Here is a 24,440-nt window from a genome sequence, read left to right as displayed (position 1 = left end):
ATTTAATTCTTGGGATGGGGGAGGGTTGGCTGCACCCCCTGTTAGGAAGCAGCATGCCTCATCACAATGACACAGGCTTTTGGGTTGAAACCCATGATCTGACTATTGCTAGCATTAAGACCTGTATAGCTCATTTATCTTCTTCTCAGCTTCAGTTTCTTCATCTGTAAAACGGGTAGGATGTCATCTAGCATAGTGCAGTCCAGTACGACAGCCAATAGCCACACATGGCTACTGAGCGCTTGAAATGTGACTGGTGCAACTGAAATTTTAATCTTATTTAGATTTAAGTTTAAATTGCCACATGGGGCTACTAGCTAGTAGACTCAACAGATCTAGCACTTGCATAGATGTGGATTAGAGAAATATATTTGAATAAAGTGCCTCATCTTAATGCCTGGCCCATAGAAGGTTCTCAACAAATGTTGGCTTGCTATTGTCATTATTTAGTATTATTTTTACTAAATATTTAGTATTATATTTACACTCTATAAAACATTTGGTAAAATTAGCTGATACCTACTAACCCACCAGTTTTCTGAGGTTTGCCAGATCTTTTTCATTGCTTAGCTATCCATTCTTTGTGTGGGTCTCTTACAGTAGCCATTTCGTAATAAGGAACCAAGCTGCAATCATTTCATCCTTTGAAACCCCCAAAGACTAGAAATTATTGATTAATTGCTGCTATTTTTCCAGGTTTACATGAGGAGGATCCACAAAGCCCACCTCCTCTCCCTATTGAAAAACCTATTGGAAACACCTTCAGCACAGTACCTGGAAAACTCGGTAATGCTGACAGAACTAGAAACTTGGTAAGTGGTCATTATAGGTTACCTTAGGTTGAAGACTAAGCCATGCACTAATTTTAACTAATCAGCTGATGTCTAAATTATTTTGCTATTGGTCAGATAAAACCTTTATTACAAACCAATTTCTAAGCTCCATGTAGTTATTTAATATTTTTAAAATTCCTAAAGAATAAAAGAAATAGGCAAATTCATTGTGCTTCATCATAAAATAATTTGCCCTATACTAATATGATGGCATTGTCTTTTAAATAGCACTAATAATGAGGAAGTTATTGAAAATCTCTAAAAACCTTTAATTTTTGTCAAAACAGATTTAGTTCAATTATCAGGTTTTATTTAAAATACCGAATTAGTGAGATAATTTTAAGATAATTATCATAAGTATTTGTTCATCTGAAATTTAGGAGAGAATTATTTTTTACATTTAAAAAATAGTCCTTTGGACTTCCCTGGTGGCACAGTGGTTAAGAATCTGCCTGCCAAAAAAAATAAAATAAAATAAAATAAAATAAAATAAAATAAAATAAAATAAACAACAACAACAAAAAATAATAAAAAAAAAAGAATCTGCCTGCCAGTGCAGGGGACATGGGTTCCATCCCTGGGCCGGAAAGATCCCACATGCTACAGAGCAACTAAGCCCGTGCGCCACAACTACTGAGCCTGTGCTCTAGAGCCCGTGAGCCACAACTACTGAAGCCTGCACGCCTAGAGCCTGTGCTCCACAGCAAGAAAAGTCACCGCACTGAGAAGCCCCCGCACGCACCACAATGAAGAGTAGCCCCACTCTCTGCAACTAGAGAAAGCCTTCACACAGCAACAAAGACCCAATGCAGCCAGAAATTAATTAATTAATTAATTAATTAATTAATTAATTAATTAAAAATAGTGGTTTGTCATGTACTTGTTAACAGATGGTGGTAAAAAGTTTTTTTTTTTAATTTCAACCTCAATACCATTTCTCCATACTTTTTGAAATTCTCATATGATGGGTTATCTTTCAGGTTTGTTTCAAAAGAAACCAGTTCTTAAAGTCTTTGAGCTAAATATTCAGTTCAGATTTCATAATAGTTTTACATTTGTGTGTTAACTATGCTTATTATACATGCAAACCCATCTCATCATCTAGTGAAGAGAAATTTCTTTGAAGGAGACATTAAATTGAATTAGCCAGTATCAAGTTAATGAGATTTTCCTGTAGGCTGAATGAAAATTTAGTGATCACTTGCATTTCAACGTACTTGGTAATAAATTTTTATTAAAACTGGGCCAAGAAGATCCAAAAGAAGATGATAGGGCTCCTACCATGCTATGGTTGAATGGGAAAATCCCAGATTTCCATGGAGGAGAAGTTACTTGAGAAGGTTACTGGCTTCTACTCTAAAGGGTTGTAAAAAAGAGAAAGGATGACGAGTAGGCTTACATAGCCTTCACTGAGTCATGTAATGGGCTTTGTAAACCATAAAGCCCTGTTAAAATATTAGATATTATTCCATTCGGTGCTAAGCGGCCCACAAAGCAACTCCAACATTTTAGAAAAAACGAGAAAAGGAAGTTAGAATAAACTAAACCATCTGGAGAGGGACCATATTCATAGCTGTTTGTATCTGGCATGAACAATGTGAGGGAAATCCTGTCCTGCACTGTTTACAAAGCGTGGCGGGCGGGGGGGGCGGTCAGAGCACCCTGTGCTGTGCTGTAATGAACACATATCATAATAGACACACTGGGTCTGAAGGAAGAATAGATGAGCAACAGACCACAAGTTAAATGATTTGGCTGAAGGCACGCACATAGATTTACAGAAAGTCAAATCTGTGTCTGAGAAATTCCTTTTGTTTTGAGAATTACAATCACTGAGGGAATTTTAGACCAGAGGCCAGAAGGGCTTCAGGTGTGGGAGGGGATCTCTAGAAAGAACGCTTCACCGGGGTGATGAGCCATGAGGAGAGGCGTGGTCTTTGACAGTTGTGTCTTCTGATGAGGCACAGGACCGAGACCCTCAACTGTGTATCCTGCCTTGAGTACCTGGGAACTTTCCATCTTAGGACAAGATGACTGTAGTTGCAAAATCTGACTTTCTTCACTTAAACGATGAGGGACTCCAGGGTAAAGAACGTCAGAGGCCACTGGTGCCATCCTGTCAGCAGGAGCAGCCACTTCTGTGGAAACCCAAGGCTCCCGGAGCCTCCCCGAAGGCGGCTGCCAGCCGGTGCTTGAGGAGAGTCGGGGGACGCTGCCCAGAAGGTGGAGGGAGTCACAGCTGCAGCACAGGAGCTGCCTAGTGAATTCAGAACGTGAGAAATGGTGCCAATTCCTGGAGAAAGAAGAGAAGGCACATCTGCAGAGGCTGCTCAGTGATTCCAACAGACAAGAATGCGGTCTTGGAAGAAATATCTGTCTTTTGAAAATACAGCAAAAAAACCAGAGAGAGAATTATTTTGAAATTAGAATATAAGAAACCATCCCAAAGAAGGTGAATAAAAAGATGGCAGCTGCAGGGTAGTGCAAGCAAAAAAACCAGCTTCACCAGGAACTAAAATGCTTATCCAAACACATCAAAAGCCAAAGTTCAGGGATGTCAGAGCTAGAGAAAAACTACAAAAAGCAGGTACAGAGAAGCTCCATTCATGCATGGAATATTGAAGAGCAGGAAATCTCTAAGCAGTAATCTTCCAGAGACTCTTGGCAGAAGCTGAGCACAAACCTGGACTTGAGCAAACATGGAGACAGTGGCTCCTGCAGGAACCAAGCGCCTACTCAGTATTTGATGTGTGTCAGATGCAGCAGTGCCTTTTGGAATGTGCCTAACAGTTCCAGGGGATTTGAGTATGCTGCCTTTTTTTCTAATTTATTTTTGCTCATTATAGAAAATTGAGAAATTAAAAAGATATTTAAGATTTCCCATATAAAATAAAACCACTCAGAAAACTACAGCTAGTATTTGGTACGAGACTTGGTACCAAATTCCAAATACATATATGGTATGTCTTTATTAAAGTACATCATCTATAACTTTCCATGTCAAATTATACATCTTTTTTTTTTTAAATCTGCCCTTAATTATTAAGGTATCTAACAACTGTAATTTTGAGAAAAACTATGGAAGTTCCTGCCTATCTGCTAGAGTGTTTTTCTCTTTGTTTTAATTTTAAAGGTGGCCAAAGAAATAAATGAGTTTTTCAAGTATCATAGCAGTATTTGTCAGGGAGCATGTAGGCATCAGTGTACTTATAAGGCATAAATGATAGTCTGGGATATTGCAGAGTTTGTGAGCTGGTGACTTGCCTCACTGCATTAACTGAACTCATTAGTGAAACCAAGTTTTAAGGGCAAGCTTAATTTGTTTTTTAAAATGGGATTATAAAACATTGAAACATATTCAAATGATCGCAGTTATTAGCAATTAATCATTTGGTATTTAAGGAAAAGTTGTAAATATTCAGTTTGAATTAAAAACCATAGACGTGAGTTTTAACTCATTTGTAAGATGAGAAGGGGAAAAACAGCCTGATTAGCACAAAGATTTCCAAGCTATGATTAAACCTCCTTTACAGAAAAAAGGTAGTATAATTTTAAAGAGCTAGCATTTTTCCCCGTCAGGTGGTCTTCGAAAAATATTACTTCCTGGATGTCAGTGGTAGGGGCTTAGAAAGTAGGAAAGGTGAAAAAAAAGAGACTCAATCAGAATTAGAAGAATTTAGTGAGGACTTTTCCCTAAAAAAACAGGTCTTCGCTTTAAGATCCTTTAACTTCTCATTCAGCAGAATACCTGAAAATGTTTTCATTGTATTATACTCATTTCCCAATCCCTGGACCATAACATGTTCAGAAATCCTATTTAATTAGCACAGTTTGAACTCCTTCTAGAAAAGTCTTCCTGTTGATCCCCACACTTCCAGCTTCTCTCATCCACTTTCAGGCCAAGACATTCCAACTCTCCCCATCCTTCGTTTTTCACACTACCCTCCTTTGCTCTTTCCTGCCAAACTCTCCTCAGCACATCCAGCCCCTTTGCTATAGTAGTACAAACTGTCTGCTTTCTCAGGGCTTTTCTGTTCCTCCTCACATGCCTTCCTTTAAGGCCACCCCTTAAGCTTCTGCTGTGTTCCACCTCCCTCCGGTTCAAAACCCACCACACAACGTGGAAGCCATCCAGTATGAGAGATCTGCCTGTTCCAAGCAAAACAAACTCATCACCACCTCACTTACTGTGTGTTTAAACGCAGGAGCACTGCGTATCTTAACTGTTGTCATGGGATAAACAAATGCCACGTTTTTTAAACGTTCCCTACAGTGTCTGCTGACATTGGTGCTGTGTAACCTGTCGTGACTTAAACATCATCCTTAATTCCTCAGTATATGCTGCGTGTGTAACAGTGCAGTTGGTTGGGCTGTGGTCCAGAGCAGGAGACCCCCACCCCGCCCTCTTCCCCTCTATTGTCACTTGCATTGTGACCCCGACCGTGTAGGTGGGAATGAGGGATGAGTTAATACTTCTTAAGATTAAAAAACTTCTGATCTCCCTCCTGTAACTCAGCTACATTCCCACTTTTGGATCCAGCCAAAAAGTTGTCCACGATTCCTCTTGACAAGCTCTCATTTCAGATGAACCTTAACTAAAAAGCATTCTCTGACACTGGCAGGAATCCAACCACGCTGGTCAGTCAGGAGGTTCTGTGCGAGGACCCCCAAGGTTGCCACCAAGGTGAGTAAGCATGGGGAGACTTCTAAAAAGTCAGAGAAAAACTAATGACTCCGAGACTGGACTCTCTTCTCTGTCATGAAAACTGAGTGGTGTTGGTCTTAGATCTTCCCTTAGAGATGCATTAAACTCAGAAATTCACCCAGGCCACTCGCCACAGTCTGCTTCTGACAGCAGGTTGTAGCAATCTCTGCTCCTTTTTTAACACAATCCGAAAACTCACGGAGCACAAACATGGGTCTCTATTGCTTTTCCTCAAATGAATAAGACTCCTTTCTGAACCTAAAACAACTCCACTTCTGGAATGCACACACACATACACACACACACACCCATACATACACACACTCTCTCTCCCTCTCCCTGTTAGCAGAAACCAGCCTGGTTTTTGGCACTTCCAAAGGGAGACAGGCCTCGTGAGCTCAGAGGTGGCCAGCCCTCCTGAGCTCCAGAGCTATTTTTGTTTTCCAGAGCTATTTAGACAAAAAACTGTGGTGTAATCAGAAGACATCACTCTGTTGGAAATTATTTTTTTCATAGGGATTAAGGAAAGGCTTTCGAAGTAACAATTGTCCTATCCCATTTTCAGAACTAGCTTTCTTTATATTCATCTAAATTAGAGTTTCAATAATGATTCCTATAACAGGAATGTTAGGGGAGTTTGGTGATTAGAAAAGGAACCCCATCACATATGCCTGATATCTTATTAGAAGCTTTTCATCTCAGACTTTGGTAGAAAGTGCTTAGTTTTCTGAAACAGTCATGGCGTGTTTAAGAGCAGATGGGGCCTAGAGAGCTCATAATAGTAAATGCTTGTTTGTCTTGAACTAATGTCTCTCTAGTGCAAGATAAGAGAAAGCTGGAACATCATGGCATTTCTTCTAATAATATAATGTTTAATGCAGCAGCCATTTGCTAAAAAATAGCATACCCTGCATGTTTCAGTAAATGGCATTACACTAGCAGAAAGCTGTGAGGGGTGGGGGGCGGGGGTGGTGTAAGAAAGGACAAAACCTACTATCAATCAAACACTGACTCACAGCTACCACATTGACTTTCAGACCTGTAAATGGAAAAGTCATACCAGCTCGACAGCCTCCTCCCAAGGGGGCCCCTGAGAGACCACCTCCCCCCAGACTTCTTGCAACCAGAACATCAAGTAAAAAGCTGCCTTTTCCTCGGTCTTCTTCTGACATGGATCTTCAGAAAAAACCAAGTAACTTGGCATCTGGACTCTCAAAAGCCAAGAGTCAAGTCCTTAAAAATCAAGATCCGGTGCTGCCCCCTCGCCCCAAACCAGGACACCCTCTCTACAGGAAATACATGGTAAACTTAGCTTTTAAAAATGTTTGTGGTCAAGAAGTTCATCCTGAAGTATGTATAAGGTCCTAATTCCTGAGGAAAAGATGATGCGACAAATGTGGAGTTGCCAGGATTTCATTATTAGGAGAAATATAGGAAAAGGGAGCCGTGCAGACTAGGATTGCAACCTGCTGTCGGGCTTGACCAAACAGAAACTTCGAAAATCCTGACCCAGTAGGTTATACTGATGGGAGTATCTCTGACAGATATTATATTCATATCTTGATATAGTTTATATCTTATATCTACTTTGCCCACAGAGTAAAATTTGAAGTGAAGTAAAAAGAAAGTTCTTATTAAAATGGATGGGTTTCCCTCATTTTCCACTTCTGTAAACTTGATTATCATGATCCACTTAATAGTTACCAGTTAGAAGTTTTCATTGATAATTGAGATCGTTGAGATATTAATTTTGTTCTCTTTGAATGTTTTTCTCATCCTGTGACCTTAAGCCTTTGTCTTCAGAGTTGATGTGCTCTCTCTACTCTGGTCAGGTTAACCTGATGAAATCTAGAACAAATTAAAATGATAGGGAGAGCAGGAGTGTTGGCACTTTTTAAACAATTGTACAACAGTAGCTCTTAACAAGAACAGCAGGTATTCATTTCATATTGTTCTACATTTCCATCGAGCTGGAAATTGTTTTCATTTTAAGCAGTTTAGATTTTTTTTTTCCCTCTTCCTAAGGGAAGGGTATAGACAGATGAGAAGGAGGTAGGATATTCATATATATTCATATTCATTTAAGCTGATGAAATTTTAATTGCTAAAACCCAGGGGTATTCTTTGGGATAGGTTACTTAAAAATAATAAGTAAATGAAAGTAATAGCTGATGTGTTGAATACTTATGAAGCACTTCACGTATATTAAATAACTCATTTATTCCTCATACAAACCCTGTGGCATAGATACTGTTATTATCTCTATTATACAGATAAACAAAATAAGACTCAGATTAAGTAGCCTGTCCAGGGTCACAAATCCAGTAATGGTAGAAATAAGATTCGAACACAGGTTGACTGGCTCTGAGCCCATGCTCTTTATCATTAAGCCATCCTAAGAAAATAGTGATACTGGGACTTCCCTGGCGGTCCAGTGGTTAGGACTCCACGCTTCCACTGCTGGGGGCACAGGTTCCATCCCTGGTCAGGGAACTAAGATCCAACAAGCCACGCTGTGCGGCCGAAAGAAAGAAAATGAAAGAAAATAGTGTTATGAATTATAAAGTCTCGACTTGCGTTGGCTGTTCCATGTTAAGAGCCTCATTCAGGGGAGTCAGATTTTGCTTATAGGCCTGAGCATAGCAGTATGATGTCAATAACGCATCTGAACAACTCAAAGGAATTAATAAGTTCCTAATGATAGTATATTAGAGTCGTATGTCTCTTTACAAAATCATTCCTTAAATCCCTCATTTTTCCTGTGGCTGCCCCACCATTACATTGCTAACCAGGCACCCTGGGTACCTGGGACCCCTGGTGCTCTGACAAGAGGTGCTGGGAAGCAGCGCCAACCCCCCAGCCTCCCAGGGCCACACCCTCGTACTCTGCGCCTGTGCTCCTGAGTGCAGCCTTCCTTGCTGGAAGTGAGCTTGTGTGATCACGTGTCCTGGATACGCCTTTTATCTCGTACAGGCCCTCTGACCCGCACCCATCCGCCACAGTTTACCAAGACAGGCAACAGCGTCTTCTGGCTGGAGTGGAAAAGCCATGCTAAGATCAGACAGGGTTGAGTGGACCAGGAATGACTGAGGTCAGGCAGTGGGATGGGTTTAAGGAGACGCTTGGACCAGAGCATCTGCAGGAGCAGATGAGACGGAAGGGAGAGGGAAGCAGCCAGTCCAGCCCCACAGGGGAGGCACCAGTCCCCTATCAGCCGCCCCTGAACTAGAGGCTGTGAGGGCAGGTGCTGAGTATTTACCCTTCAGACACCCTGGGGACTTGGTGGACCTTGTCCTGTAGAGTAGGACCCCTGGTCATGGTTGTTGAGGGAACCTTAGGCCACCCTCAGCTGCCGAGGTCCTGTGGGCTCAGCACCACGCCTCCCAGGACCCTGAGTATCCTGAGAAGTGGCAGCCCCGCCAACTAGATCCCCAGCGTGAGGAAGCCCAGCTAAGAGCTTAACTGCCGGAGGTTACACTGCAGGCGCACATGCCAAACCCCCACGTGATCAGCCGCTTAGGATGAGATTATCTGATTGTGAATAATCCTTTTATTGGTTTATGTTTAAGCTGTCTGTGCCTCATGGAATAGCCAATGAAGACATTATCCCGCAAAACCCTGGAGAACTTTCATGTAAGGTAAAGTAGAGCTCTTTCCTTACTGACTAATGTAAAAAAAAAAAAATATCACTGGCCTCTGTTACTGTTTTACACATTATTAAACGCTTCAGGCTCCAAAGATTAAAATGTGGAAAAAGTAATAATGTTTTATTAAATAATAATTGCTTCAGAGAGTGATATCGTACCTTACAGCGTGGGGACGTCCTTGTGATACTGAAGCAGGCGGAAGGTAATTACTTGGAGTGCCAGAAGGGAGCCGACACCGGCAGAGTTCACCTGTCTCACGTGAAGATCATCGCCCCACTCGACGAACATCTTAGAAGCAGGCCCAACGTGAGGAATTAATATTGTACCGCCCTCATCTCACACACGGCGGCACATTTCATAGAACTATTAATTATAGCTCATCCTTGGGTTTTTATTAGCACGTTTATTTTAACCAGAGTGAAAATTACAGTAGTGTTTTATTCCATTTTAAGAATAAATTACTTCTAAGAGACTTGCCACTGCCATCCTAATCACTTTGATGCAGAGTGACTGCCATGTGTTTTTCCTTCCTCGCATGGTGCTGACTTACAGCAGCCAGGACACTCAGTCATTAATTTTCAACTGTAAGAGCTGTTTATTTTTGAAATAATGTAAACATGGTTACCAAAGTACTAGAGATTAGTTTTCTGGCAGAATGATAATTATTTCAAAGGGGACCCTATAAATGCTAAGTGTGACATTAAAAAACACTTCCCTTTAAGATTTAAGCTTCCTATAAACCTCGTCTCTCTGATCACAGCCCATAAAACAATGAAATGAGATGTTCCAACAACGTGAAGTCACAATGTAGGCCTAACAGATTTGTGGAGCCTGGGAGAACTCAATAATTATTGAAGGTCATTTATTTGTTCAGCAAGAAAAACGCCATTGGGCAATTTATAGAGTTGTATTTTTAAAAGAGCGTCTAAAGGTATCCAGTTAAATGTTCACTGTCTATTAGGTAATGTAGCAAACATGAAAAATGAGACCCATCAGTCATTTAAACCAAGTGAAGCCTTTGGTTTGTCATTCATCCCAGTTTTCATAATCTCGTCCAATTCTTTCTTCTTAGGAGGCAGTTTATTATTTGAGGTTTGCTAAGAAACTAAGAATTTGAATTTCAGAGAACAGAGAAGATATGTGTCACACTGGTTGCAGCTGGGATATTGAAATGTCTGACGTTGGTCCACACGGGGAAAGTTACTCGTTCTCTCTCTGTTTTGGTGCAGTATCCCCCATCTGTCACCGCTGTTCTTCCTCTCTCAGAACACACTGATGGGTGACCGTGGGAGTGGTGCTGTCAAAAAGCTTTCCTTGATGAAAAACAGAAGCTGAAAAAATTACAAGTAGTTCTTTTATAAAAGTCCACAGTTTTGTCCTCCTGAGACGTTATCTTACTCCTGCTTGTGCCACGGACGAGCGGAGAGGGGGCCGCCTGTGGCCAAAGGTGTCGCCTGTGGTAACACTGAAGTGGAGCCTCTCTTAGCTCTGGGTCGTGGCTAACGTGACATTTTTTTAGAAAAATAAGACTTAACCTACTTGAAAGCCTAGTTTTGAGGTAAATATTTCTAAAAATGTGTTATGCTCTCCCCTACCTTAGTCAACAGAAGACACCACCCATTATCAGTTGCGGTTGGGCTGTCAGAGCAGGGAGGCGGGGGGGGGGGGGGGGGGGGGGGGGGGGTCAGTTTCCCTCCCACCACCTGAGGCAGTGATTTGACCTCTCTGAACTTCATTTTTTACATATGTGAGATAGGTATGATAATTCCTCACAGAGTTGATTATAGAACTGATTTATCGTTATGGTTCCACTTCTATAAGATTCCAGAACAGGTAAATCCAGAAGGTAGATTAGTGGTTGCCCAGGCTTGGGGGCAGGGTGAGTAGGGAGAGCCCAACTGCTGGTGGGTGGGAGGCTTCCTGAGGGAGTGACAAAAATGTCCTAAAGTTAGATTGTGGTGATGGTTGCACAATTCTGTGAATATACTGAAAGTAGGTAACTTTAAATGGGTGAATTTTATGGTATATGAATTATTTCTCAAAGGTGCTTTAAAACTTAAATGAGCTAATTAATGCCTATAAGATGTTTAACACAGTGAGTAGTGCATAGTGGGTGAATGCTTTCTTTTTTTTTTTTTTTTCTTTTTTCTTGGCCACACTGCACGACATATGAGATCTTAGTTTCCCCGACCAGGGATCGAACCTGTGCCCCCTGCAGTGGAAGCACGGAGTCCTAACCCCTGGACCACCAGGGAAGTCCCGATATTAACTCGTCTTATTACTCATTAGTATTAGTCATTATAGTCATACTAGAAAGAGCTTTGAAATATATTGGATTTTCCTCGCAGATACCCACCCTAGTGGTGTGGTCTGAGTTGTACTGACCCCTGTGGCCAACCCTGTTCACCGGTGCCTTTGGCCCTTCATCTGCCAGGCCAAGGCCATGAGCCGCGTTGCCAAGGATAGCCATGCACAGAAAGCAGAGAAGGGACACTGGGAGGCGCAGGTTACCGTCCCACCTCTTCTACCCTCGCAGGCTTGTGTTTAGATCTTGGTCCATCTGGAGGTTCCTGTTTGTGTTTTGTGTGGCCTCTGACTTCACTTTCTCCAGGTGGAAAGCCATCTAGCTTAACACCATTTATTGAACAGTCATTCCTTTTTCCACAGATGTAAATCAGAAAAAAATGAAAACCACACATACACACATATAATAATGTAAATAATAATTTTTAAAGCCCCTCCAGGCTTAAATATCTCACAGTTCCTTTCCATGATCCCAGGAATTCCCATCATGCCCATTTATTTCGGGAAAAGCACTGAGCAGCCTCTAAGAAAATGTCATCGTTGCTTTGGTAAACTAATACACTGAGCTGCCGCTAGTCGTTCCTGTATTACCACTCAGCTGATGTGAGAGAAGGCAGGGTGCCTCCGCAGGTGCATTTTGGTTAATTCAGAAAAGTCAAGCAAAGGTGCTGCAGGGCAGAAGTGGAAAGAGTGGACCTCGACCTCTGGAGAGCATCTCGGCCAGGGGAGGGGCGATCCCTGAGTGACAGGAGCCGTTGAGGGAGGGAAGAGAGGGGAAGGGGCACAAAACATTGCCTTCAAGGTTTGCCAGTGTTGAAGAATTTTACGTTATAATTTCAAATAATATCCTTCAGTCAGATATGATGATGGTGATGATGTGGATAACCCTGTCTCTTCATCTAAAGAAACTAAGAAGAACAGCTGCTTGTCAATAAGAAATGGTCAGTCTTCAGATTTAGCTCCTCCTCTGGCCAGTCTAAGCAGGTGGTTAGATGGGTAGAGAATATTGAATTCTCTTTGCTAATTTACTTAGAATTACGGGTGAATAAACCATTCAGATTAAATAGAAAATCCAGGCCAGGCATAGGAGGTAGCGTTGGCTTTCAAATTAGAGAAGGCATTCAGTTAAGTGGTAGCAAATGAAATGGATTTTACTTTTTATAAATTAGACTTTTGTGGAAGTCGTTAGCTCTTTCCATTGCAAAAGGCAAGAGCATAAATTGTAGAACTTCGTTCTTTTCCCATCTTAATGGAGAAACTACTTTTAAGGCTCTGTTCTTAAGGTTTAGTCCTGATCACAGTTTATGGAAAAAGCGACCCCTGAAAAGTAAAGAGGTCAAAAACCACTACTTCAAGATATAATAGGTACTGCTTTAAAAAAAAAAAAAAAGTAATTTCCTTTTGTTTTACTCTCTCGGTTTAAAAAATGCTGGGGGATATTATCGTTGAGAGTTCTTTCTGTTCTCCTCTGGCAAGGACACTTGCCTTTCAACTCGGTAATGATTCCCTTGTTTGCGTCTTATACACATAATGTAATTGTGTCAAGAGGACCCTAATGAGGGGGAAAAATAATAAAATAATAAAAAATAATAAATCCAGCATCCATCCTGCACCCTGCATTCACTGCTCTGTTTTCCCCCTAAGGATCCAAGCCACGCTCAGAAGCCTGTTGACAGTGGTGCCCCTCATGCTGTCGTTCTTCATGATTTTCCGGCAGGTACGGACATAAGTCATAAAGTGGTAGAACCTTCGGATCCAGGATGAGACATCCTCCCCAGGTTAACCTCTCAAGGACATCCTTCTTCATTTTCTGTACCAACAGAGCCCTGGACTGGAGAGGTCATCTTATCCATCACCCCGCCTTCAGGAAGGGTTGACTGTACCCAGGCATTCCAGAAAGCTTAGCTGCGTACCTTTGCCTTTGAAACTCCCTGAGAGAGAGAGGAGGAGAGAGTGTTTCCCTTACAAATGAACAAATAGCAGATTGCCTACCAGTTGCATACTTTTTAACTCTTTCAAAACAGGGGGTACCAAATACCAATTGTAGTGAAATTCATTTGAATTTAGTAAGTGAAGTTCTTTTCTCCTAAGAGTTGTAAAATCAACACACATAGCTCAGCTATGACTTATGAAATGAGTATAAAAATAAAAAATATAAATTTCTGTAATCAATTTCTAAGTGTCTTTTACATCCAAGGCTACAAGTAAAATAAATTCCTGATTTATTTATAACCTTTTTTTATCCACTTGGTAGACTGATTTTTATTTCAGTGTGAGTACATTCATTTGCTAAAGAGCTATAGGACTCCCTTAGTTAATATTTTGAGATTGAAATGATTTTTAAGCATGGTTGAGAATAATATGAATATTATACCATGTCTATAAAATTCTTTTCATTGTTAAAATATGTATTCAGCAGGGGGTTTATATTGGCATAGGAAGAATCATTGGCCAGCACAATGTTTTGTGTGTGTTTTTTAACCATTTCCTATCAATCAGTGCCTGGTAAATATATCTAATTTGATCTTAAAAGAGGAAGCTCATAACAACAATACCCAGAAAAAAAGAATATATTTTTAAAGTCAATTTGATTAGTATAATTTGTTCTCAGAACCAGTAGAACATTCTGCCTCGGTGGACAGAACTAAATACTTTGTGCTCTGCTTTAATCAGATCTGCAAGCAGGGTAATTTATCATACATAATTATAATTTTATGTTACAGAGCAAGCTGATGATTTGAACCTCACTTCAGGAGAAATTGTTTATCTTCTGGAAAAAATAGATACAGATTGGTACAGAGGGAAATGTAGAAACCAGACTGGTGTATTTCCTGCCAGCTATGTCAGAGTGATTGTAAGTAGGTTGTGCTTGTTTATAAATTTATTTATTTATTTATTTTATTGGCTGTGCGTGGACTTTCTTTAGTTGCGATGAGTGGGGGGCTACTCTTCGTTGTTGTGCACGGGCTTCTCATTGCCGTGGCTTCTCTTGTTGCGGAGCACAGGCTCTAGGTGTGTGGCCTTCAGTAGTTGCAGCACATGGGCTCAATAGTTGTGGCACACAGGCTTAGTTGCTCCATGGCATGTGGATCTTCCTGGAACAGGGATCAAACCCGTGTGCCCTGCATTGGCAGGCAGATTCTTAACCACTGCGCCACCTAGGAAGCCCTGGTTGTGCTTGTTTAAATGGGTCATATATTCAGTGAATTTTATGTAATTTGCAGTTTGGAAAAAAAATACCCAGAAGCCTAGATTCTTCGGTTCTGGTTCTCTATCTTCCATTAATTCATTTGGTGTGTGAAAAATTCAGAAATAAAGGTTTGTTCAACTAGATACTGGTAAATTAATATATTATGGAGTATTAGAACTTAATGCTTAAATGCTATCTGAAATCCTAAGGTAAAAAACTACTACAGCTCCACTGGTGAATCAGCTATTCTTGGAGGGTTGATAAACAGTTGAGGGTATATGTTAATTCTTTGAAACATTCAGCAAATAAGAATTAAATGATACTGGATTGTCCTGAAGAAGTGTTTGTTCTCTGAGGTTGTGGTACCACTTCTCCTTACCACTTCTCCTTTTCTTTGGAGTACATTTCATTATTGGTTTCTTTCACCCTTTCCATTCTCACTTACTTCCACCTTTAAAAAAAAATAGATTTGGGGGCTTCCTAGGTGGTGCAGTGGTTAGGAATCTGCCTGCCAATGCGGGGGACGTGGGTTCGATCCCTGCACCAGGAAGATCCCACATGCCATGGAGCAACTAAGTCCATGTGCCCAAAAAAAAAAAAAAAAATAGATTTGAGAATACTAAAGCACTTTTCTTTTTTTTTTTTAAGTACTTTTCATTGGAGGTAATTGTCCATTAATGGTTTTTCACATAATAATTCCAAATCTGACTGGGAAACATTATATTAAAGTGTTCTAATTTTGTACACCCTCACAGCCTAACTTCTGAAAGCAGACCCCTATGGTAGAGCCCTGAGTGCTAAGCCCGGGTGGCTGAGAAACATGGGGATAAAATCAGATGCCGCTCGAGCATTACTGATACTGGAAAATATCATTACAGCTCACATAAATAGTTGAGCATTAACTGCTTATGGTGGGGGGTGGGGGAAGCAAATGATTTTCCATGACATCAGAAACTTAGCAAACAAATATAACAGAAAAGCTTAATTTTTCAAGTATAAATGAGGTTGAGTCTCTTGAATTATGAAATGTGGGCCTTAAAAACTGTCTAATATATAAATACCCTGATTCTTTGGAGAAATCCAACCCACATTCTCTAAATTAATATTAAGAGTAATGTTAGTTTTAGCACTCTTCCTCATTTTTCTTCTGCCCAATATAGCAGTACTTTAAAAAGCACAATTACCACACTGAAATCAATCACACTGAATTTGCCACATTATTGGTGTGTTATTTCTAAGCCAAGTTTAAAAAATTGTTTTAAAACTTCAAACTTTTGAAATTTATCAAGAAGAGCGCTGATTTATTTAATGTAAACCTCAAAGCCTTAAGTAGTTTTCAGACTTAGTGCCTTATGGTCAAATATTTCATCACAACTCAGGTCTCCTGAGCCTTTTAAATGAGGTATTCTATAAAGTGCTCGCCTCTTAGTAGATGCTCACCGAGTACTAAGTCCTCTCTCCCTTCCCAGCTCACATTGAAGGGGAAAAAGTGTTCCAGAGTTATGAAAATGGAGAGAATCCACAAGTTTGATTAAAAGATTTTATTTTAGGGTCATGAAAGTATTGCAGAATTCTACCAACACTTTGAATAGGTGTCTACGTAGTGCCCGATGCCTAGTTTCTGTCCTAAGTCCTCCTCACCTGCAGTTTTCACCTTGGGGGATATGGGATAGAGAACACTCAGTCAGGGGTAGAACGACATCGATGTGCTTCTTCCAGCAAATAAGAGGATTGGTTGGCTATTCAAGGTAGGCTACATCGCAAGTTGCACGTTTTTTCAAAACCCACATTCTGGATTTTGTACCTTTGTAGCCCCTGTGGTACATTTTGTCAGTTTAACACCTAGCTAAACTGATTAACTTCAGTCATGAATTTTGCTAATTACTTAGCTTTAAATGTATCTTATTAAAATCTGAAATACTGCAGTTGTTGACTTGATTTTTGTCTTTACTAGATTGATGTTCCAGGAGGCAGTGGGAAAAGGAAATCTGTCGCATCTCACTGTGTTAAGTAAGTTTTACGTGTGTTCTTTTGCACAAAATACAAGGATGTGAGCATTTATAGCATAGAGAATTAATAAGCTTAAACACTTCAGATGTATGATTATTCAGATTCTCAATATGTCTTTTTAATTATGAGGAAAACTACTTGTTTAAAAATTCTGGTGAAATTGCAGCATGCTGTTAGGAGCAGCTCTCCATATCCGTACAGAGCGTATAGACCACCGCAGGCAGTCCATCCTGGTGCTTCCCACAGCCTGGGCTCACCCAAGCACAGAGGTTTCGTCATCCAGTGCATTTTGGTGTTGGCCTTCTGGTGTTTATCTACCAACAGATTTCTAGAAGGTTCAAATATTTTTGTCCTAGTACTAGGGAACCGTTGACCGAAACCGCCCCCCTTGGCCAGGCACCATGATAACCACTTGCACGAGTTGCCTCGCGACAGGAGGTCCTGATAAGGAACTTGGTGCTGCTGCTGAAAACTAACCAGGAGAATTCAGGAGGGGCCAAAGGGAGGGAGGACACCCAGGCCGTAATATGTCCTGCCAACCTCCCAGAATCCCTCCCGCTGGAATCCATCTTGGCTGAGAGATGCACATGCCACCAGGAAGGACCCTAAGACAGACTAAACATGGGCCAAGCAAGATGACTGGCCAGAGACAACCCATAAACTAACCCCATTCGCATAAAACCTGAGCCTGTGAGCCACGTGGCAGAGCAGTCCTCCTGGGGTCCCTCACCCTCCTGCTCTCCACCGGGCGCCCCTTCCCAATAAAGTCTTGCCTTTGTCAGCACACGTATCTCCTCAGACAATTCATTTCTGAGCATTACACAAGAGCCCGCTCTCAGGCCCTGGAAAGGATCCCCCTTCCTGCAACGATAGAAAATATTTAAACCTAACAGAAATATGAACCCTACAAAAACTGCTAGGCGTTTCGTACTGTTTTGTTTTTGAGAGGAGCTAGAAGAAGGTAGATGGAAGAGTTAATTTGGAGGCATCTTCTTTATGTTTGAAGACCTTTCCGTGAATTTATGTACCCTTTTATGCATCATTGTAACTCCTTTGTGATTTAAAACATTGCCACTGTGCAACTTTATATTCCCGTTAAATGAGCAAATTAATAGAATGCAGTACCTGCTGAAGACTGTAAACCTGTCTTTGAATAGGTCAGACATAAGAAGATACGCTCTCTGGGGACTTTAGAAAATAAATGCAAAGGTTATCACAAATAAGAAAACTTCTGATGCCACAATAGTTTAATTCTAGTTCACGTTTTTCTCCTATTTTTTAAGCAGTGTTTACCGTGTCAGCAGGTTGAATTTAAAGTGGGCTTTCATAGCCGTTGATCCATTGACGTGACTTAAATCAGACTCCGACTGGAGTCAGTACCAGCCTTTTCTCTTCAGGCAATTGCGTCTCCTTAGTTATTGCTATTGAAACTTCCTTTCTGAAGCCTCAAATCAAAGGTTTGGTATTCGATCATGTCTTCCAGGAACACAGTTTCATCTCTGTTTTTATCTTGTTTTCAGTCAAAATTGCAGATCATTTAAGGATTGTTCTAACTCTCAGATAGAAGAAATACAAAAATCATTTTTAAAACAACAGTTTTAGATAAAAGATTAAATGTTATATAATATGCCAAGTTTCTGTTTTCTTCGAACCTTCTAGTTTTGAAGGCCATTCCTCCATAAACACAACTCACTGATTCAGCATATATTGAGCATCTACCCCGCCCCGCGGGTGCCCGCTGCATTTCTGCCACGGAAGTTTGATGTCCTGCTCTGAGATTCCCAGGGTTAACACCCCTAAACAGAGAGCATTTATGACTGAGAGGGTTCAGACGTGGCCCTGGATCACTGTGGCCCAAGGATGCAAAGACACAGAGACTGGGGAGATTCTGTCATGAAGAAAAGGTGATCAAAAGGCATGGCAGCATAAACCAACCACCAGCTGCTTATCTGGGACTCTGCATGTCCTTGTGACCTTGACTTCAGTCTTTCTGAGGGAATAGGTTCATATCTAAAAAGTAAAGACTATCACTTAGAAATATAGCTTATTCTTTTCCATAGAAAATTTTAAATTATGCCTAGTATACCTAAGTAAGCACAGAATAAATATGTATTGAAAGACTAAATGAAGGTTTTAAGGCATTTTGAAAGTTAGTGCTCTCTAACGTAACCCACATATGTGATCTTCTTTCTTCAGAGGCCCAAGATGTGTTGCTCGATTTGAGTATATTGGAGACCAGAAGGATGAATTAAGTTTCTCAGAGGGAGAAATTATTATTCTTAAAGAGTATGTGAACGATGAGTGGGCGAGAGGAGAACTCCGAGACAGATCTGGGATCTTCCCCCTGAACTTTGTGGAACTCATTGAGGATCATCCCACGTCTGGTACAAATGTTTTAAGTGAGTATAGAGAATCTGGTTTTTTACTGTGTCCTATCCTAATTCAAATAAACCAAATAAGTGGTTAATACTTAAGTTGCATCATCCACATTGCTGTATTTTTTTAAGGTAGAAGGAAAAGTGATTTTTAGATGGTGATAGTCGTTGCTGTGGCAGTGCCTCTCAGAGGGCTGGTTTGGGTGTTTTACGTAATTAGTGGTGGCTTCATATTAGAAATGGCAGAAAAAAATCACTGACTTTTAAACAGAAATGGCCTATGGAGTGTAGCTAATATGTATCCTCTTTCAGCTCACGGTAAACAAATCCAGAGAGGGCAGTGCCCGGCAGAGTTACGTAGGCAGTACATGAAGGGACTGATCTGAAATCCCAGGCTTTTCACTCTCCTCCTGCGGTTTTTCTCCAACACTATATGGTCTTTACATCTGAAGTTTTAACTTTTTTTTTTTTTTTTTTTTTAACATAGGCGCAAAGGTACCACCGAAGGCCAAAAAAGATTCTGGTGCAGATTCTCAGGTAGGCTGCTTGAATAGATGAGTGTAGTGAAAGCCAAAGTTTTATCACTGGGAGGACTATTAAAACCACAATTATCAAAAGAAAATGTTATACATCATTTTTAAATTCCTGTAGCAAATATTTGAAATAGATGATTAATATCTCTGTTGCATATAGAGCTCACACAAATGAATTAGACATGCAAATCCTGATTAAAAAAAAACAAGGAAAGGAATATTATTAGAATATTCATGAAAGAGTGGCTGATATTTAAAAAGTATTTAACCTTATAGTAATCAAAATGTCTTGTAAAGAGACAATACAATACCATTTAACGTATCTAGTTAATGAAGATTCAATACGACTCAACAGTAAATAAATAATTATAAGTATGTGAATGTTAAAAGAGAGTACAGATTATTGTTATCGTTATTTTTATTTTCCACCCTAAGAAAAGAATGAAAAATGAGACACGGTTTTAGTCACAAAGATGGTCATGGTGGTATTATTATAACCAGAAAAAACTGGAGATAACCTAAATATGATCATTATCGGGAGAATGTTCTGAGGCCATGAAAAACTAGATTTGTAAAGTAAATGTCATGCGAGCAAAACACGCATTACAGAGAAATTGAATATACAGCACAACAAGGCGGGAAGGAAATGTGTTGAAGTGGTTAATGCTCAGTTGGCCTTAGGTGGTAAGATTACAGGTGGGTGGGTGTTTTTCCCATTTTTTGTACATTTCTGAACTTGCCAAATGTTTAGGAACATTTATATTATTTTTATAATGGGAGAGAGAAAAAAATGGATTAAAATTTTTAGACTATAACATGACTTCAGAAGTGTTTACACTGAATTGCAATGTGGGTGACTTCCACTGTTTTTTGTGACATATTTTAGAAGAGTGAGCCTGATGGGGTCATTGTTTGTCAAAACTGAGCTGCATGTCTCTCAATTCTTTCATCTCCCCCCACTGATAAAGTCATACAGGAAAAAAAGGGACTACAGTTCTCCAAAAGCAAGTGTTCACATGGTTGTCTGTGTATCTTGGGAGTGATAAGTACCGTTCTTTAGGGTTGGTTACTTAAGTGCAGGAACAAGAGGGTAGAGTTAGGGCTTTTTGTTTGCTTATTTTTCTGTTTTTCTTTTGAAAGAAAAGTTGTTGAGAGCTTGCAGATGTGCCAGGCACTGTGCTCAGCATTCTACATGATTTACCTCATTTGATCCCCAAAGCAACCCTAACATGAAGCTGAGGCTCTAAGTAAAGAAGCTTCTTGCCCAGTGCCGGCTAGGTGGTGGCAGAGCTGGGTCTGGAAGCCAGGTCTGTCTGGCTCCAAGCCTGTGCTCTTAGTGGTATCCTCGCCTCCCTGCTTGAGCTTCTTGAACATAGGGCTCCCATCCTGACTTGGCCAAGATGCCTCTTCCCAGGGCAGAACCTTCTCCTGATGTGTTTGCAGTAAAAGCATTCTCGTTGGAGCATTCCATCACACTAGCCCACCATATCTGGGTGGTTATCCCGCCAGCCTTGGAGCTAACTGTGCCTCATAAAATTAAAAGTGTGAACTAATGAAGTCCTGTGCTGTGGAATCTGATAGCCTCTGAACCAGGTAGAGACCTGGGAATTAACAGACTGCCCATTCAGATCCTTCCTAATTCAGGTAAAGAAGAGCCTCACTGAAAATTATATGCCGTGCCAGAATGTTTGCCAAGTGTCATAAACACTATATACAAATATTGCAAGCTTTTATCTAATTTTTTTAATATAACTAATGTCATAGGTGGTAATTAGAAAAAAAATTTTGCTTAAGCATTGTATATCCCTTAAAAGCAGAAAGTCACAGATTTTATCACACCTGTCATTTAGAATTCTGTTTTAAGAAAAAAGTTGTTGGAAACTTTTATTTCTGAAAGTCAGTAGTGCCGTAAGGTGTTGAGTGATTTAAAGTGGCCTTCAGGCTTTGAAATCTTATGACGCCTTAACTTTTTTTCCCACTACTTTTTAAGCTTTGTAGAAATTAATCTCAAATAAAATCTCACATTTCTTACCCAACTTCTGATTTGTAACAGGAAAACAGTCTTTCTGGAGAATGGTGTGAAGCTCTTCACAGCTTCACAGCAGAGACCAGTGACGACTTATCCTTCAGGAGGGGAGACCGGATCCTGATCCTGGAGCATGTGGACTCCGACTGGTACAAGGGCAGACTGCGCGGCAGGGAGGGCATCTTCCCCGCAGTCTTCGTGCGGCCCTGCCCAGGTACATGACAGCTGCAAGGAAGGCTCTTACCCTCTAAGGGGAGCCTGAGACCTTTGAAAGTGTACATATTCCTTTTCCCTTTGGCCGTGCTCAACTTAAGTTGTTTGCCTGCATTTGCAAGTTGATTCATAAAGTTATGCAAACTTTCTTCCTATAATTTGTTGAAGTTATGGGAAAAAAAGATTTAAAAATGCCTTCAATTAATAATGGCTAATTTTGTCTCCTAAATATTAATTTATTTTGTATAATTTTTTTCCTTCTAAGAGAACATCCTTCATCTTTTTTGCAAGTTAAATAAATTCAAAATTAATTGAAAATATTATGTGCTGGGAATGACAAGGGGTTTTCTTAAAATATTTGACTTGTGTTTTAGTCCAATGTCTTTCTATATATTTGAATATTTGGTGTCTTCACAGCTGAGGCAAAAAGTATGGCTACTTCAGCACTGAAGGGGAGGAAAGCCAAAGCCTTGTATGATTTCCATGGGGAGAATGAAGATGAGCTTTCGTTCAAGGTCAGAATGTACAGTATATCTTTTTTGTAACTGCATTAAGCAGCTGTAAATTTTGAAATGTCTTCCATTGAAGGGTGGAACATTTGGGTGGAATATTGATCATTAGTCAAGAATGAACAGATCTCAGACCCTAAAGGATGAGATTAGAGAAAGTGAATAGGGCAAATGTAAATTATCAGCAAAGCATTTAGGTACTTAATGAAAGCCTAATTGATATTGATAGCCCTACAACCGCCTACCAAATTCCTTATTCCTTGATGTTATAACATGCGATCTCACTAATGTTGAAGATTTCATTGGTAGCCCTAGAAAAGGATGATCTTCAGACTTCCCTGGTGGTCCAGTGGTTAAGACTCCGAGCTTCCACTGTAGGAGGCATGGGTTCCATCCCTGGTCAGGGAACTAAGATCCCACATGCCACACGGCCAAAAGTAAATAAATAAAAGATGATCCTCTGCATGGCCCTTTCAGCCTGCTACTGTCATGTCTTGAAATCATTGGAGAAATCAGGTAGCATCTGCTACCGCTGGCCTCTGCAGCAGTGCCTCATAAGACACTGGAGTCTTGTCCACAAAGACACTGACTAAACTTCAGGGAAATGATCCCAAAAGGTTAAGCTACTTTGTGGAGGTTTTTCTAGAAGCCTAAAATCTAATCTTAATCTTACTTCATCAAAGAAGTGCCTTTTACTTTTTTAAAGGAAAAAGAATACTTCCATGATCCTGGTCCCGCAGTCTACAGTTGGACCATGGCGAGAGGGAAGCATGTAGGGTAGTACTTTGGGATTGGGCCACAGGAAGGAGGGTGGCTTTAGTAAGTCATTGCTGTCGGAAGAGCCTGTGTCAGACAGTGGGAAATTCTCCATCATTGGAGACACTGAGAGGCAGGGATGCCATAGAAGGAATTAAGGTATCAAGGAATGGTTGGACAAGATGGGACTTAAGACAGTGCGCACCCAAACAAGGTTTTCACCTGTCTACAACAAAATGAGGAAAAACAGTGATATTGGGTATGTACAGGCTTTAGGGGAGCCATGGAGAAAGGGAGGCATGCCAAAATGTATAAGGTTGCTAACTTTTCTAGTTTGTGATGGAGTTTTACTTTCTTCTGAGAATTTCTTCTGTCTTTTTCATATTAAAAGGTCATTTCTATTATAAAATATTATTAGTAAGTGATATATATTTTTTATGCAAAATTATAATTGGTAACCCTACATCAGTTTCTTGCTTTTTTTTATATATAATTTCTTGGTCCATAAAATCCAAATGTTTGGAAACAGTTGCCCTAGTCCTTTTCAATCTTGAGAGTCAGTGGCTCAAAATTAATTCCTTTTATCTTTACATAAAATGTTAGTGCAAGTGAACACTCTGGATTCTGACTTTTTGCATATTATTTTGGCCTTCATTTAGGTTATGTCAGTATAACAGAATTCACAGTATTATCCAGAAAACGGGTTGTCTTCATTTTACAAATGCCTGACTATAAGCAAGGCAGTTCTAGAATTTTTAGTTAAGGGATTCTGCACCACTTTCAGAGTTGTTGATCATTAGTATTTTATTAAATATCCACAGGATATTAGTAAATAAAACTTTTTTTAAATTGTCCTAGCCCTCAGAAAACTGATGTGGTATGTATGTATGGACCAGAGCTAAGAAAAATAGTTTTAGTCAATGATTATGTTATAATTTAGGAACCGGAAAGAACTTATTTATAACAGAAACTTTGAATGCCAGAACTTTTACAGATTTTAGCAGAGTAAAGTAAATTAATGGCATTGGATAGTCAGCATTTTCCCTTTCCATTTTCCATTAAGAAAGGCCATAAATCAAACCATTTTTCCAGAGGGCGATGTCCTAGGGCTACAAATAAGTCCATTTAGCCTGATAAAGATATCCTTAAAAGTAGCCAGGGTCATCTTGGATCATCATAGAATCTTAGAACCCAGATTCTAAGAAATGGTTAGAAACCATAAAGAACAAAATAGTTTCAGGAGGTAATTTCAAAAGTCATGTCTTCATCTGTTGAGGAATTATTCACACACGAATAAGACACACAGCACCTTTGACTAGCCTGATGAGGATAAATCACA

General features: G+C 40.2%; 1 protein-coding gene across 5 annotated transcripts in view; it reads left to right on the top strand.

Annotated features, from left to right (window-relative positions):
• The window catches only part of SH3D19 (SH3 domain containing 19), a 159,266-nt gene that overhangs the window by 131,574 nt on the left and 3,252 nt on the right, over window positions 1–24,440 (top strand). For 2 of the 5 annotated variants that reach the window (XM_057726009.1, XM_057726011.1), the window contains 12 exons: window positions 697–812; window positions 5,456–5,517; window positions 6,576–6,840; window positions 9,108–9,176; window positions 9,351–9,491; window positions 13,134–13,206; window positions 14,213–14,343; window positions 16,634–16,689; window positions 18,886–19,088; window positions 19,552–19,601; window positions 21,651–21,837; window positions 22,254–22,351. In XM_057726009.1, the coding sequence (XP_057581992.1) occupies window positions 697–812; window positions 5,456–5,517; window positions 6,576–6,840; window positions 9,108–9,176; window positions 9,351–9,491; window positions 13,134–13,206; window positions 14,213–14,343; window positions 16,634–16,689; window positions 18,886–19,088; window positions 19,552–19,601; window positions 21,651–21,837; window positions 22,254–22,351 (1,451 nt within the window). Of the gene's footprint in view, window positions 1–696; window positions 813–5,455; window positions 5,518–6,575; window positions 6,841–9,107; window positions 9,177–9,350; window positions 9,492–13,133; window positions 13,207–14,212; window positions 14,344–16,633; window positions 16,690–18,348; window positions 18,544–18,885; window positions 19,089–19,551; window positions 19,602–21,650; window positions 21,838–22,253; window positions 22,352–24,440 lie in introns of those variants that run through there. The other 3 variants (XM_057726012.1, XM_057726013.1, XM_057726014.1) reach the window with 3 other exon arrangements.

The sequence above is a fragment of the Hippopotamus amphibius genome, chromosome 3, assembly GCF_030028045.1.
Source record: "Hippopotamus amphibius kiboko isolate mHipAmp2 chromosome 3, mHipAmp2.hap2, whole genome shotgun sequence".
Lineage (NCBI taxonomy): Eukaryota > Metazoa > Chordata > Mammalia > Artiodactyla > Hippopotamidae > Hippopotamus > Hippopotamus amphibius.
This window is presented reverse-complemented; position numbering and strand designations above follow the sequence as displayed.